Source organism: Drosophila rhopaloa, unplaced genomic scaffold (genome assembly GCF_018152115.1).
Source record: "Drosophila rhopaloa isolate 14029-0021.01 unplaced genomic scaffold, ASM1815211v1 contig_2, whole genome shotgun sequence".
Classification (NCBI taxonomy): domain Eukaryota; kingdom Metazoa; phylum Arthropoda; class Insecta; order Diptera; family Drosophilidae; genus Drosophila; species Drosophila rhopaloa.
This window is the reverse complement of record NW_025335083.1, coordinates 18,754,969-18,768,543: the sequence shown is the minus strand read 5'-3', so window position 1 is coordinate 18,768,543 and position 13,575 is coordinate 18,754,969. Positions and strand designations below refer to the sequence as shown.

At 47.1% G+C, this 13,575-nt stretch overlaps 1 protein-coding gene across 1 annotated transcript; it reads right to left on the bottom strand.

The window, feature by feature from the left end:
* Positions 1-3,558: 3,558 nt before the first annotated feature.
* Positions 3,559-12,333, bottom strand: LOC108050471 (fatty acid synthase). Its single transcript, XM_017132174.1, has 5 exons — positions 11,778-12,333; positions 4,833-11,560; positions 4,625-4,720; positions 4,417-4,560; positions 3,559-4,354 (listed from the first exon to the last, which is right to left on the bottom strand). Exons 1-5 carry the CDS (start codon positions 12,010-12,012, stop codon positions 4,241-4,243), a joined length of 7,317 nt encoding a protein of 2,438 aa, XP_016987663.1. The 5' UTR covers positions 12,013-12,333; the 3' UTR covers positions 3,559-4,240.
* Positions 12,334-13,575: the final 1,242 nt, after the last annotated feature.

The window sequence follows — 13,575 nt, the reverse complement described above, 5'->3', positions numbered from 1 at the left end:
TTATATGTATAGGTTCAGGATACGCTAACTTTGTTTGTAACACGCAGCATTGTCATTAACTTTTAAGTATGTTATTTTTATTATGTGTGAGAGAGTAAGAGTCGCGGCACCCATCAAAATAAATATTCTGTGAGAGAAGGTGCAGTAATCATCGGAAAATAAGTTGCAAAAGAGAAAATAAGTAAAATCGTACAGTTAAAAAATACCTATAAATATTTTTTGCTAAATAAATTCAAAACCCCTTAAATAAATAAGTAATTGTTTCAAAAATGCGAACCGTTTTTTGGTTTTTTTTGGGTGTCCGAGGGGGAATTCCGGACAAAAACCTTTATTTTGGTTTTTTGATCAAAACCATGGGAAATAATGGTCGCACGATGGAATGCCATACCTCGTTGAATTCGTTATAAAATTTCCAATCGATTGGCATTCACAGCTAAAAAATTTCATTTTGGTCGAGTTTTCGCCAAAAATGATGAACTAACCCCTTATGAAAAATGCCAAAATCCGAAAGATCCGGAAAAATCACCTTTTTTGCGGTTTTTTGACCAAAACCATGGGAAATAATGGTCGCACAATGGAATGCCATACCTCGTTGAATTCGTTATAAAATTTCCAATCGATTGGCATTCACAGCTAAAAAATTTCATTTTGGTCGAGTTTTCGCCAAAAATGATGAACTAACCCCTTATGAAAAGTCCCAAAATTTGAAAGATCCGGAAAAATCACCTTTTTTTGCGGTTTTTTGACCAAAACCATGGGAAAAAATGGTCGCACGATGGAATGCCATACCTCGTTGAATTCGTTATAAAATTTCCAATCGATTGGCATTCACAGCTAAAAATTTAATTTTTGTCGAGTTTTCGCCAAAAATGATGAACTAACCCCTTATGAAAAATCCCAAAATTTGAAAGATCCGGAAAAATCACCTTTTTTTGCGGTTTTTTGACCAAAACCATGGGAAATAATGGTCGCACGATGGAATGCCATACCTCGTTGAATTCGTTATAAAATTTCCAATCAAATGGCATTCCAGCTAAAAAATTTCATTTTGGTCGAGTTTTCACCAAAAATGATGAACTAACCCCTTATGAAAAATGCCAAAATCCGAAAGATCCGGAAAAATCACCTTTTTTTGCGGTTTTTTGACAAAAACCATGGGAAATAATGGTCGCACGATGGAATGCCATACCTCGTTGAATTTGTTATAAAATTTCCAATCGATTGGCATTCACAGCTAAAAAATTTCATTTTGGTCGAGTTTTCGCCAAAAATGATGAACTTACCCCTTATGAAAAATCCCAAAATTTGAAAGATCCGGAAAAATCACCTTTTTTTGCGGTTTTTTGACCAAAACCATGGGAAATAATGGTCGCACGATGGAATGCCATACCTCGTTGAATTCGTTATAAAATTTCCAATCGATTGGCATTCACAGCTAAAAAATTTCATTTTGGTCGAGTTTTCGCCAAAAATGATGAACTAACCCCTTATGAAAAATGCCAAAATCCGAAAGATCCGGAAAAATCACATTTTTTTGCGGTTTTTTGACCAAAACCATGGGAAATAATGGTCGCACGATGGAATGCCATACCTCGTTGAATTCGTTATAAAATTTCCAATCGATTGGCATTCACAGCTAAAAAATTTCATTTTGGTCGAGTTTTCGCCAAAAATGATGAACTTACCCCTTATGAAAAATGCCAAAATCCGAAAGATCCGGAAAAATCACCTTTTTTTGCGGTTTTTTGACCAAAACCATGGGAAATAATGTTCGCACGATGGAATGCCATACCTCGTTGAATTCGTTATAAAATTTCCAATCGATTGGCATTCACAGCTAAAAAATTTCATTTTGGTCGAGTTTTCGCCAAAAATGATGAACTAACCCCTTATGAAAAATGCCAAAATCCGAAAGATCCGGAAAAATCAACTTTTATTGCGGTTTTTTGACCAAAACCATGGGAAATAATGGTCGCACGATGGAATGCCATACCTTGTTGAATTCGTTATAAAATTTCCAATCGATTGGCATTCACAGCTAAAAATTTCATTTTGGTCGAGTTTTCGCCAAAAATGATGAACTAACCCCTTATGAAAAATGCCAAAATCCGAAAGATCCGGAAAAATCACCTTTTTTTGCGGTTTTTTGACCAAAACCATGGGAAATAATGGTCGCACGATGGAATGCCATACCTCGTTGAATTCGTTATAAAATTTCCAATCGATTGGCATTCACAGCTAAAAAATTTCATTTTGGTCGAGTTTTCGCCAAAAATGATGAACTAACCCCTTATGAAAAATGCCAAAATCCGAAAGATCCGGAAAAATCAACTTTTATTGCGGTTTTTTGACCAAAACAATGGGAAATAATGGTCGCACGATGGAATGCCATACCTCGTTGAATTCGTTATAAAATTTCCAATCGATTGGCATTCACAGCTAAAAAATTTCATTTTGGTCGAGTTTTCGCCAAAAATGATGAACTAACCCCTTATGAAAAATGCCAAAATCCGAAAGATCCGGAAAAATCAACTTTTATTGCGGTTTTTTGACCAAAACCATGGGAAATAATGGTCGCACGATGGAATGCCATACCTTGTTGAATTCGTTATAAAATTTCCAATCGATTGGCATTCACAGCTAAAAAATTTCATTTTGGTCGAGTTTTCGCCAAAAATGATGAACTAACCCCTTATGAAAAATGCCAAAATCCGAAAGATCCGGAAAAATCACCTTTTTTTGCGGTTTTTTGACCAAAACCATGGGAAATAATGGTCGCACGATGGAATGCCATACCTCGTTGAATTCGTTATAAAATTTCCAATCGATTGGCATTCACAGCTAAAAAATTTCATTTTGGTCGAGTTTTCGCCAAAAATGATGAACTAACCCCTTATGAAAAATGCCAAAATCCGAAAGATCCGGAAAAATCAACTTTTATTGCGGTTTTTTGACCAAAACCATGGGAAATAATGGTCGCACGATGGAATGCCATACCTCGTTGAATTCGTTATAAAATTTCCAATCGATTGGCATTCACAGCTAAAAAATTTCATTTTGGTCGAGTTTTCGCCAAAAATGATGAACTAACCCCTTATGAAAAATGCCAAAATCCGAAAGATCCGGAAAAATCAACTTTTATTGCGGTTTTTTGACCAAAACCATGGGAAATAATGGTCGCACGATGGAATGCCATACCTTGTTGAATTCGTTATAAAATTTCCAATCGATTGGCATTCACAGCTAAAAAATTTCATTTTGGTCGAGTTTTCGCCAAAAATGATGAACTAACCCCTTATGAAAAATGCCAAAATCCGAAAGATCCGGAAAAATCACCTTTTTTTGCGGTTTTTTGACAAAAACCATGGGAAATAATGGTCGCACGATGGAATGCCATACCTCGTTGAATTCGTTATAAAATTTCCAATCGATTAGCATTCACAGCTAAAAAATTTCATTACCCTCTGCAAGGGTATAAAAAGTAAACACATACATTTGTATAGCCCTAGTTTGACCTAAGAAAAAATATAATAATAAAATAAATATTCATTGTAATAGTTAATTTTTAGTATGGTGTAACTTTAATATCCACAATATTCATGAGTGATCATTTTTGGGCGATTATTTTATACATCAAGAGAGATAACAAATTTTGTATTTTCTTTTCTTGGGTTAGTTCGAGGAATGAAATTCATTACATGCGTGACTACAAACTGTAGGCTTACAACTAGGGAATTAAACTAGAATATGCGACATACGTTATAGATAGAGCATAAAAGATATATTTGGTAAGTTGGGACGTCTGGTGCCGTCTAGCTCTCAAGGAATGTCTGGTACTGAACTGTACGGTGCACAAAGCGTTAAGTGTGATGGATTGGGCCTCTCGTCTTGGATCATTTCAACTGCCCAGAATCGTAGCGACTATAGACTAAATTTTGGACCAAAGAATACAGCGCTGCAAGACGGCAGTTAGGCAGATCCAATCCAATCCATTCCAATCCGATCCGTTGACTTATCTCCTCTAGCTGTGCGTAACTGGGATGGAGCGAGCGATTCCTTGCAGCTCAACAACGTAAATTCATTCACTAAATATGCTAACTAGGTGTCGATGTGTGATCCGTGGTTCCACATGGTGCAAAGAACCCGAGTATTTAATGGGTGTAACGGTGAGAGGGTGATGATCGTGTGAGTCGCTGTGCTATGCCGCATCCACAACTCTTATGCTAATTCTCTGCCTAGCCTAGTTAAACAGACGCTTCAGTATGCTCTGGATGGTCTTCAAAGACTTATCCTCGATTAGGAAGGTGCGGTGGTTGCCCTCTACGGTGTGAACTTCCACGGGCTTTGTGCAGACCTACCAAAATAATGAATAAATTTAGCATCTGGTTGATCATTCATGGTGGGTTGTAAACGTACCTCCTTAAGGCGATAGTCCTCGTCTAGCTTGGCAGAGTTGTCTGTGGGCTTGACCAAGGTCACGCTCGACTTAAGCTTCAGCGTTGGTTGGTAGCCGTCGGCCAGCTCCAGTTTCTTGTAGAACAGTGTAGCGGATTTCTTAATCTGTAATTTGAAAAAATAAAACAATTTATAAAATGTAAAATATTTCTAGTTTTAATGCTCTTACCGTTTCCACGGGCTGTGTAATTTCATTGCTTATCAGCTCAGCGAACCTCTCGAGTTTCTCTTCCCATGTGGGAATCACCAGTAACAGTCGCGCCAGCTGCAGTGATAAAACATAATTTTTGAATAAGATAATTCAGATATAAATAGACAAAAGGCATATCTGGAAAACAAAAAAGTGGCTGTGTCACTAATTTGCACATAACACTTACCGCTTTGTAGTCGATGTTAGCCAGGACGATTCCAAAGTAGGCCAGGCCGTAGCTCTGGTTGTCGTTGTCGGCGTTGCTGCCGTCCGTGTACCGTTGCTTAAAGCTGCTGGTGTACCAGTTGACGTAGGTGGGGGCTCCATCTAACATAATCACGTTGGCAACCTCGTTGGTCTCCTCTAGAATGCCGGCGATCACGTAGGCAAGCAGGCAGCCGAAGGAGTAGCCAGCTAGTTTGTACGGACCCTTTGGCTGGACGGTGCGCAGTTGCTTGATGAAGAACTTGGCTGCCGATTCCAGGGAATCGGAGGGCACGTCTTCCGTGAACTGAAGACCATAGGCGGGCACCTCCAATCGCTTGGCCAGCGGCTCCAAAGCGGAGGCGAAGCCCTCGATCGGGGAGATAAAGAAGATGGGGCTCTGCTTGCTATTCGCAGGTGCCTTTGTCTCCAGCCGTATAATTGCCTCGGTGGGAATGAGCGATGTGGTGAACACCACCTGGGTGCCATCGCCCAACGGACTGGCCGTGCGCGAAGATCCACCAGAGGTGATGGACGTTTCTGTAGTGCCTGCTGCATTGGTAGGAGCAGCCGTGATTGGCTTGGCTTCAGCTCCACCATCCATAACCTTCAGGGCTCCGAAAGTGAGCTGACGGATCTCTTGGGCGGACAAAACAATGTCAAAGTTTCGCTCCAACGTCTGTTTGATCTCTGCGCTCATCAGCGAATCCATGCCGAGATCGGCAAGCGATGCTCCGTCCTGGATGTTCTTGGTGTCACGCAGTCCAAGGATGTTGGCAATAGTGGAAATCAGGCTGACTCCGGCCGACTGATCCGACTTGCGCTTCTCGGCCACCACCATGGAGGCGACGACGGGATGCGGCTGCTGCAGGAACAGGTCGATGGTTTGCAGGCACGAGGGCATCCTCTGGGGCAAGGTTCCTCCGATCACGGTGTCGTTGTCGCCGAGGTTCTCCAGCACCAAACCGGTATCTCCGATGGCTCCCCACTGAATGGCTGTGCCCGGGAATCCACTAACTTGGCGCTGCTCGCAAATACGCTCCATCGCCGAGTTGGCCAACCCGTAGTTGGTCTGACCAATGTTGCCACGCCCGCAGGACACACTAGAGAAGCAGATGAAGTAGTCCAGCTCCGTACAGATGGTGCGGGAGTACAAATCCAGGTACTTGGTAGCGGTAACCTTGGGATCCGCCACCGTCTTAAAGTCCTTGGCGGTCTGATCCTCGATCAAAGCATCGCGAAGGACGGCGGCCAGGTTGAAAACGCCTCCGACCAAAGCCAGTTTGTTGCTGTTCTCCAGCAGCTTCTTAGCTCCGGCGGCGGTGGTCACATCACTGGTATCGATCACCACCTTAACGCCACGTTCCTGCCAGCGACGGATCATCAGACCCTGGTAGCCGGTCTTCACTCCGGAACGAGAGGTCAGCACAATGTAGCGGGCTCCACGCGTCACCAACCAGTTGGTCAGCTCCAGGCCGAATCCTCCGAGGCCTCCGACCAGAATGTAGCTCTTCTCCGGGTGCATATAAGTGCGCGGAATGGCGTTGATCAGACGCGCCTTGGGCTGCAGTGCCTTCTTGCCCGCCTCCTCGTCACGCACCTTAATCACGACCTTGCCGATGTGCTTGCCAGAGGCCATGAAACGGAAGGCCTGCTCCACCTGCTGGTCGTTGAACACGGACGTGGGAAGGGGTACCACGGCTCCGGTCTTGATGCCCTCTGCCACCAGGGAGACAACCTGGTTTTGCATCTCCTCCTCGCCCTCCATCACACTGTCCAGCAGGATGCCATGGAAGGACGTGTTCTTGAGGAACACGGACATTCCGAGTGGGCTGTTGTTGCTCAAATCGAATTTGCCAATTTCCAGGAAACGTCCATTCAGACCCAGGCAGCGGATCGAAGCCTGTAGTTTCTCCTCGGAAAGCGAGTTGAGCACCAGATCGACTCCGCGTCCCTTGGTCTCGCGCAGCACCAGTTGCTCGAAGGAAGTGTCACGGGAGTTGCCAATGTTACGCTCCTGCAGCTTGGGGAATCGCTTCAGCAAGAACTCACGCTTCTCCTTGCTGCCCACGGTGGTGAAGACGGTCAATCCATGAGCCAGAGCCACCGAAATGGCCGCCTGACCCACTCCTCCGGAACCAGCGTGAATGAGGATCTTCTCACCCTTCTTCATCTGTCCCCTCACAACCAAGGCGTAGTAGACGGTGGAGTACACGCAAGGAACCGTGGAGGCCTCCTCCATAGTCCACTTCTCCGGGATCTGCCACATCATGCGTTTGCTAGCCACGCAGGTGGTGGCCAGGGATTTGGCCGGCACCATGGCCATAACACGACGGCCCTGAGAGTCGCGTCCGGCAAACTCCAGACCCAGCACACAGTCCTGCTCAGCCAGATCTCCGGGCAGCGCATCAGCGGCCAGCTTGCCCGAAGTCAGCATCACGTCGCGGAAGTTGATGGGCGCATAGTAGACCGTGCAGGTCTCCAAATTCTTGTCAACGGTCACACCGGTATCCGCCTGGGCAGCCTCGATCCACTTGAGCGAGGCCAGATCGCCCTTGACCAAGGCGTTGACATAGGCGTGCTCCACTTGGAGAGTGGCCTGCTGGGTCTCCAGTTTCAGGTGGCGGAAGGTGCCCCAGGCTCCGTTCTTCAGGACGTTCGAGATGAGATCCTTCTCCAGCTGCTGACGGTAAAGTGCCGATGTCAGGGAGAACTTCTCAGCCTTGGCATCCTGCACAAAAACCAGGCGCGCCAGTTTGCCACCATTCTCGTTCTTGATGCAGGTCATCAGACCCACGGCTCCAAAGAGCTCCTCTCCCTGGCAAACCACGTAGACATACTGCTCTTCCGTGGATGCAGTGGCCAGAGCGGTCTTCAGATCATCCACCCAGTTGAAGTTCTGCTCGGTGGCCAAAACCACCACGGACTTACGGGTCTTTAGATCCACAGTTTTGCGGGCGAGAACCAGCACACGGGTGGCTCCCAGACTCTGTTCTTGAACGACAACGAAGCCGAACTTGGTCAACAGAGCACGACCCGTCTTGGTATAAGTGGGCAGCGTTTCCTCAAGGATCAGGAAGCCGTTCTCGCGAATGCTGGCGATGGAGTTCTCCAGAGTTTTGGTGTCCGGGCGGGACAGGACATCGATGCCGAAGACAAAGTGACAGTTCTGCTCTACCGGCTCCTTCAGCACATCCTTGGTCACCACGCGCACACCGGAATCCCCGAGAGCAGCGGTAATAGTTTCCTCATTGTTGTTTGAAGTAACGACAGCTACATCGCCAGTAAGCACGGGCTCACCCTCGATGATCTGCAGCAGGCGATTGGCTACCAGCACATCCGGATTACGTCCGTTCGCCAGCTCCACACCCTTTAGCTTAACGGCTCCGCTGGAGTTCTCGATGATCACTTGAATAGCAACATCCAAAGCGTGCAGGCGAGCCTTCTCAGAGTTCTCATGCAGATCCGTGGTATTGTTGTTGGGAACAAACTGATAGCGCTCCAAGGTGGGTGGAGCCTGTGTCCCAGGACGACGCTGGGCGAGATTGGCCTTCAGGCCGCGCAGCTCCACGCCACCGCTCTTGATCACGTTGATATCACTGTACCACTGCACTGCAAGTCCAGTCTCAACCTGCTGCTCTTTGGTAAGGGCACTCAACAGCTCCAAATGCTTTGCAGGATTAATCACAGCTCGCTCAATGCGAGTGGGTAGGTACAGCTCGCGGAGGTTCTTGCTCAGGATGCTGAACTGCAGCATGGTGTCCATGAAGCTGATCCAGTTGTCCACCCATTGCAGCTTTCCAGTGGAGGCCACAGTATCGGAACGAACGATGCCGCGGAAGATTCCGGCGTAGTCGTAGCCGCGCAGGCGTAGTTCCTTGTACACATCGTTGGTGACCAGCTCCTTGGCCACAGCGCTGGGAGTTTGCTCCTCCAGGGGCAGCTCCTCGTTGTCAATGGATTCGGGAATGGTGATCTTTCCCGAGACGGCTAAGCTGCCGCTCTCACAAATTTCAAAAGCGCCAGTTCCGTCAAAGAAGTTAATGCCAAACTTGACCACGGCGTTCTTGTTAAGAATAGTAGCTCGGTGGAACACCAGGTTCTCCATTACCACCGGTGTTTTGTGGAACTCACTGCCGCGCATCTTGGCGAAGGTCTGCCAAGCCAGAGTCATGTAACCCGTGGCGGGGAACAGGATCCTGCCATCAATGGTGTGTCCAGCCAAGAAAGCATCGTCCTCCTTGGAAAGGTCCACTTCTACAATGGTCTCGCCGGAAGAGGTTTCCTTGCCGAACTTGGCCACCAGCCACTTCTGGGAATGGTCCCAGCCGACCTTTGAGTTCAACATGGGCGTTCCACGACCAACCGGGTAGCTGATGGGACGAACTAAATTCAACACCTGCGGTTGGGAGCCAGCGGCAAAGAGTTTTCCCACATTGGTTAGGAAGAACTCCACGTTGTTCTCGTGGCCTCGCTTCACCAAACTCAAATTGGTGGCATCTGGGCCCAGAGCTCGCTTTAGGATCGCCTGCAGCAGACCGTGGGGTGCAATCTCCACGGAAATAGCGTTCTTGGGAACGTGCTGGAGAGCCTCGTGGAAAAGCACCGGCGAAAGCAGATTGTTGACATGGTAGGCAGCCGAAGATTGCTTGGCCACCGGGGTGTTCCAGGCAGACTCTGGGATGCTTGTACTAATCCAGCGGGAGGTGCGGTTCTTGGCGTTCGGGATAATCTTCTCCAGGCTCTTGCGTAGCTTGGGTCCAGCCTCAGCGATGTATTTGCTGTGGAAAGCGTAGCCGGACGAGTTCACTGCCTTGGCGAAGACACCTTCGGCGTTTAATTTGGCGACCAGAGCCTCAATGGAGGCCTCCGGGCCGGAAATGGTGCAGTTGTCCTCGCTGTTGTGGCAAACGGGGAAGCAATCGCTGGGCACACGACCGTGCGCGTCCTCCCAGCTTAATCCCACAGCGGCCATCTTGCCCTTGGCCAGCTGGGTATCCAGAATGCTCTTTCCTCGCCAGTAGGCAGCCAGAACGGTCTGCTCAGGTGTGAAGCAGCCGTCGGCGTAGGCGCATCCAAGCTCTCCCACCGAGTGTCCCACAATTCCGTCAGGATGAATGCCCAATGAGCTGAGCAGATCCGTGAGAGCCACCTGCATGGCAGCGATCGAAATGAAGGAGTTCAGAATGTTCTCGAAGCTCTTATCCGTGGAGCGGGTGAGGACGTCAATTAGGTCCACTCCCTCGGGCTTTAGTACATCTGCGCACCGCTGAATGCTCTTGGCGAATGCCTCGATCTGCATCAGATCCTTGGCCATGCTAGCCCACTGGCTGCCCATACCGGAGTAGATGTACCAAACGGGACGTTTCTCATCGGTGGAGTCGATCACCTCCCGCTGGAGGGTACCTTTGCTGCTCACCACTCCGTAGCCACGGAAGAAGTGATTCGGAATGGCCTTTGAGTGAATATCGTTGATCAGTTGTAGGTACTCATCATCATCGGCATGGGTGGCGGCGGACTCCAGCAGCTGCTCCACAGCCTCAAAGGTGCGTCCAGAGGCGAGAACTACTTTTGGTGCTCCATCCTTGGGAGTCAGAGCTTTAGGCTTGGGATTCGACTTCAGAATCACGTGGGCATTGGCGCCACCGAAACCAAAGGAGTTCAGGCCAATGATGCCACCGTTCCAGGGCAGATTCTTGTCCACCACCTTCAGGCGACCATCAACGAGTCCATACAGATCCGGGTTGGGCTTGTTGTAGTGCAAATTGCCGGGAATGACACCCTCCTCCATGGCAATAAGGATCTTAGCCACCGAGCAGACACCAGAGGCGGGCTCCGAGTGCCCCATGTTGGACTTGACCGAGCCAATCAGCAGAGGGTTAGTGCGGTTCTTGCAGAAGAAGTCCGTGATGGAGTTGACTTCCTGGGGATCGCCCACCTTGGTGCCAGTACCGTGGGCCTCCACATAGACCACATCGGCAGGGTTCAGGCCAATCTCCTCGTAGGTCTCACGGATTAGACGGTTCTGCATCTTGCCAATGGGATAGGTGATGCCCTGCTCCTTAAAACCGTCCGTATTGGTGCGCACATTTAGGATGGAGGCATACACACGTCTGGCAGCCGAAGTACGCTGCAGAAGCAGCACCACACAGCCATCGGAACGGACATATCCATTACCGGATTCATCGAAGGCCTTGCAGCTGCCATCCGGACTCAACATGTTCAATCGCTTGAACTGCAGCGACATGGTGGGCTTGAGGATCAGTCCAGCTCCGGCAACCAGGGCATTGTCGACCTTTCCCTCTCGCATATCGGAGAAGGCCTGCTCCAAGGCGTACAGGGAACTGGAGCACGCGGTGTCAATGCTGTAACTGGGTCCTTTGAAATCAAAAGTGAAGGAGATGCGGTTGGCAAACATGGCACGGGCACATCCCGTCAAGCCATAACCATTCACTCGGTCGGCATCGCTGCACCAGTGCTGCTCCGTTTCCGAGTTGGACACACCGATGTACACACCAGTGCGCGATCCACGCAGATCGCTGGGGTTCAAACCGGCATCAATGATTGCCTCGTGGGTCAGCTCAAGCAGCATACGCAACAGCGGGTCCATGCATTCCGCCTGCTTCTGGTGCACGCCGAAGAACTGCTGGTCGAAGTTTTCCAGATCGCTCTCCTTGAGCTTGCCAATCCTGTCGGGTAGTCCATAAAGACCTGCAATTTTGAAACAAAATATTAAGATCTTTCTTCTGATAGGGTTCATATTTGGTATAACTTTCTAAAAATAGTTTTCTTATTCTTTATTTGTAAATTTGATTATTAATCTTCAGGATTGCCAAACTTTGGGATGAAAATATATAAAAATATTTAATTTTTGAATTTATATGCTTCAAATTAAAATTGGTTTTTATCAATTAAAACTGGATCGTACCTCGCTCCCAGCGGCGAGGATCATCGTTGACCATGTCGACGCCATCGAAGAGGTTCTGCTTAAACTCCTCGATAGTGGAGCTCTCCGGCAGACGGCCAGAGAATCCGGAGATGGCGATCTCATCGTTGAGGTGCTGCTGGCGCGGCACATAGTGACCACCACCCAGGTCCGATTGGGGGGCGGCACGCTGTGCGGGCTCAGCGGTGATTACTTCCTCGGCGAATCGGGCGGGCATCTTGTCGATTTGGTTTTGGGAGTGGGAGTTGCAGTTAAAGTGGGAGTTCAGGTGATCCTGTCTATCGTTGGGTGCGGAGTTCGGGGTGGAGGAGGAGGTGCTCGGTGTTAGCTGCGCGTCTGGCTCCCGAAAAGCGTCCGGCTGCTGAGAATTCTGCTGCTGCTTGTTGCGTCTACGGCGACGACGGCGATTGGCGCGAGCGCTCTTCCCGTTGTTTTGGGTGCTGGGGGAATGATGGGGCTGATGGGTGCTGCAATTGTTGGGCTTAAAAGCAACAGGTTGCGGCTGGTCCACGGCTTTCAACAGGTTTAGTTGCAGGGGCTGTAAAAGAATGGAAACAGAAAACAAAATGTTTTTATAAATTTGCTTTTATAACATTAGTTACATGTTTGATTGGGGTTTTAATCACACTCATTTTGCTGGGAAATACATAATTATACCTATATATTGTGTATATGAGTTTTAAACAATTAAAAGTACATCAAACGGATTTTAAATTTTATTTGTCCTAGAATTATGTTTCGTTATAAGCTTTTTGGTAGTAAAAAATTATTTGTTGCTAAATTTCATTGACTTTATTTTAAAAGATTTTATCATTTATTTAATATATAAAAAAATAAACAAGAAAGAAAAGCTAACTTCGGGCGGAGCCGAAGTTGATATACCCTTGCAGAATATTCTGTAAATTATATTCTCCAAAATTATTCATATGATGCAATCTTAATACTCATAAAAAATCCCAACTTCCTAACTTTAAAAACACCAAAGTTATGGCATTTCCAATCGTTCAGTTATATGGCAGCTATAGGATATAGTCGGCCGATCCTTATGAAATTTGATAGGTTGGATTGATTGGTTAAAAATAGAACCCATAGAAAATCCCAACTTCCTAACTTAACAAAAACCAAAGTTGTGGCATTTCCGATCAATCAGTTATATGGTGGCTATAGGATATAGTCGGCCGATCCTTATGAAATTTGGTAGGTCGGATTGATAGGCCAAATATAAAACCCATAGAAAATCCCAACTTCCTAATTTCACAAACACCAAAGTTATGGCATTTCCGATCAATCAGTTATATGGCAGCTATAGGATATAGTCGGCCGATCCTTATGAAATTTGGTAGGTCGGATTGATTGGCCAAATATAAAACCCATATAAAATTCCAACTTCCTAACTTAACAAACAGCAGAGTTATGGCATTTCCGATCAATCAGTTATATGGCAGCTATAGGATATAGTCGGCCGATCCCGGCCGTTCCGACTTATATACTGCGTGCAAAGGAAAGAAGGGTGTGTGCAAAGTTTCAATTCGATATCTTTAAAACTGAGAGACTAGTTCGCGTAGAAACAGACAGACGGACAGACAGACGGACAGACAGACGGACAGACAGACGGACAGACGGACATGGCTATATCAACTCAGGAGGTGATCCTGATCAAGAATATATATACTTTATAGGGTCGGAGATGTCTCCTTCACTGCGTTGCACACTTTTGACCAAAATTATAATACCCTCTGCAAGGGTATAAAAAGATATTGAAGACGAAAAAACTATTATG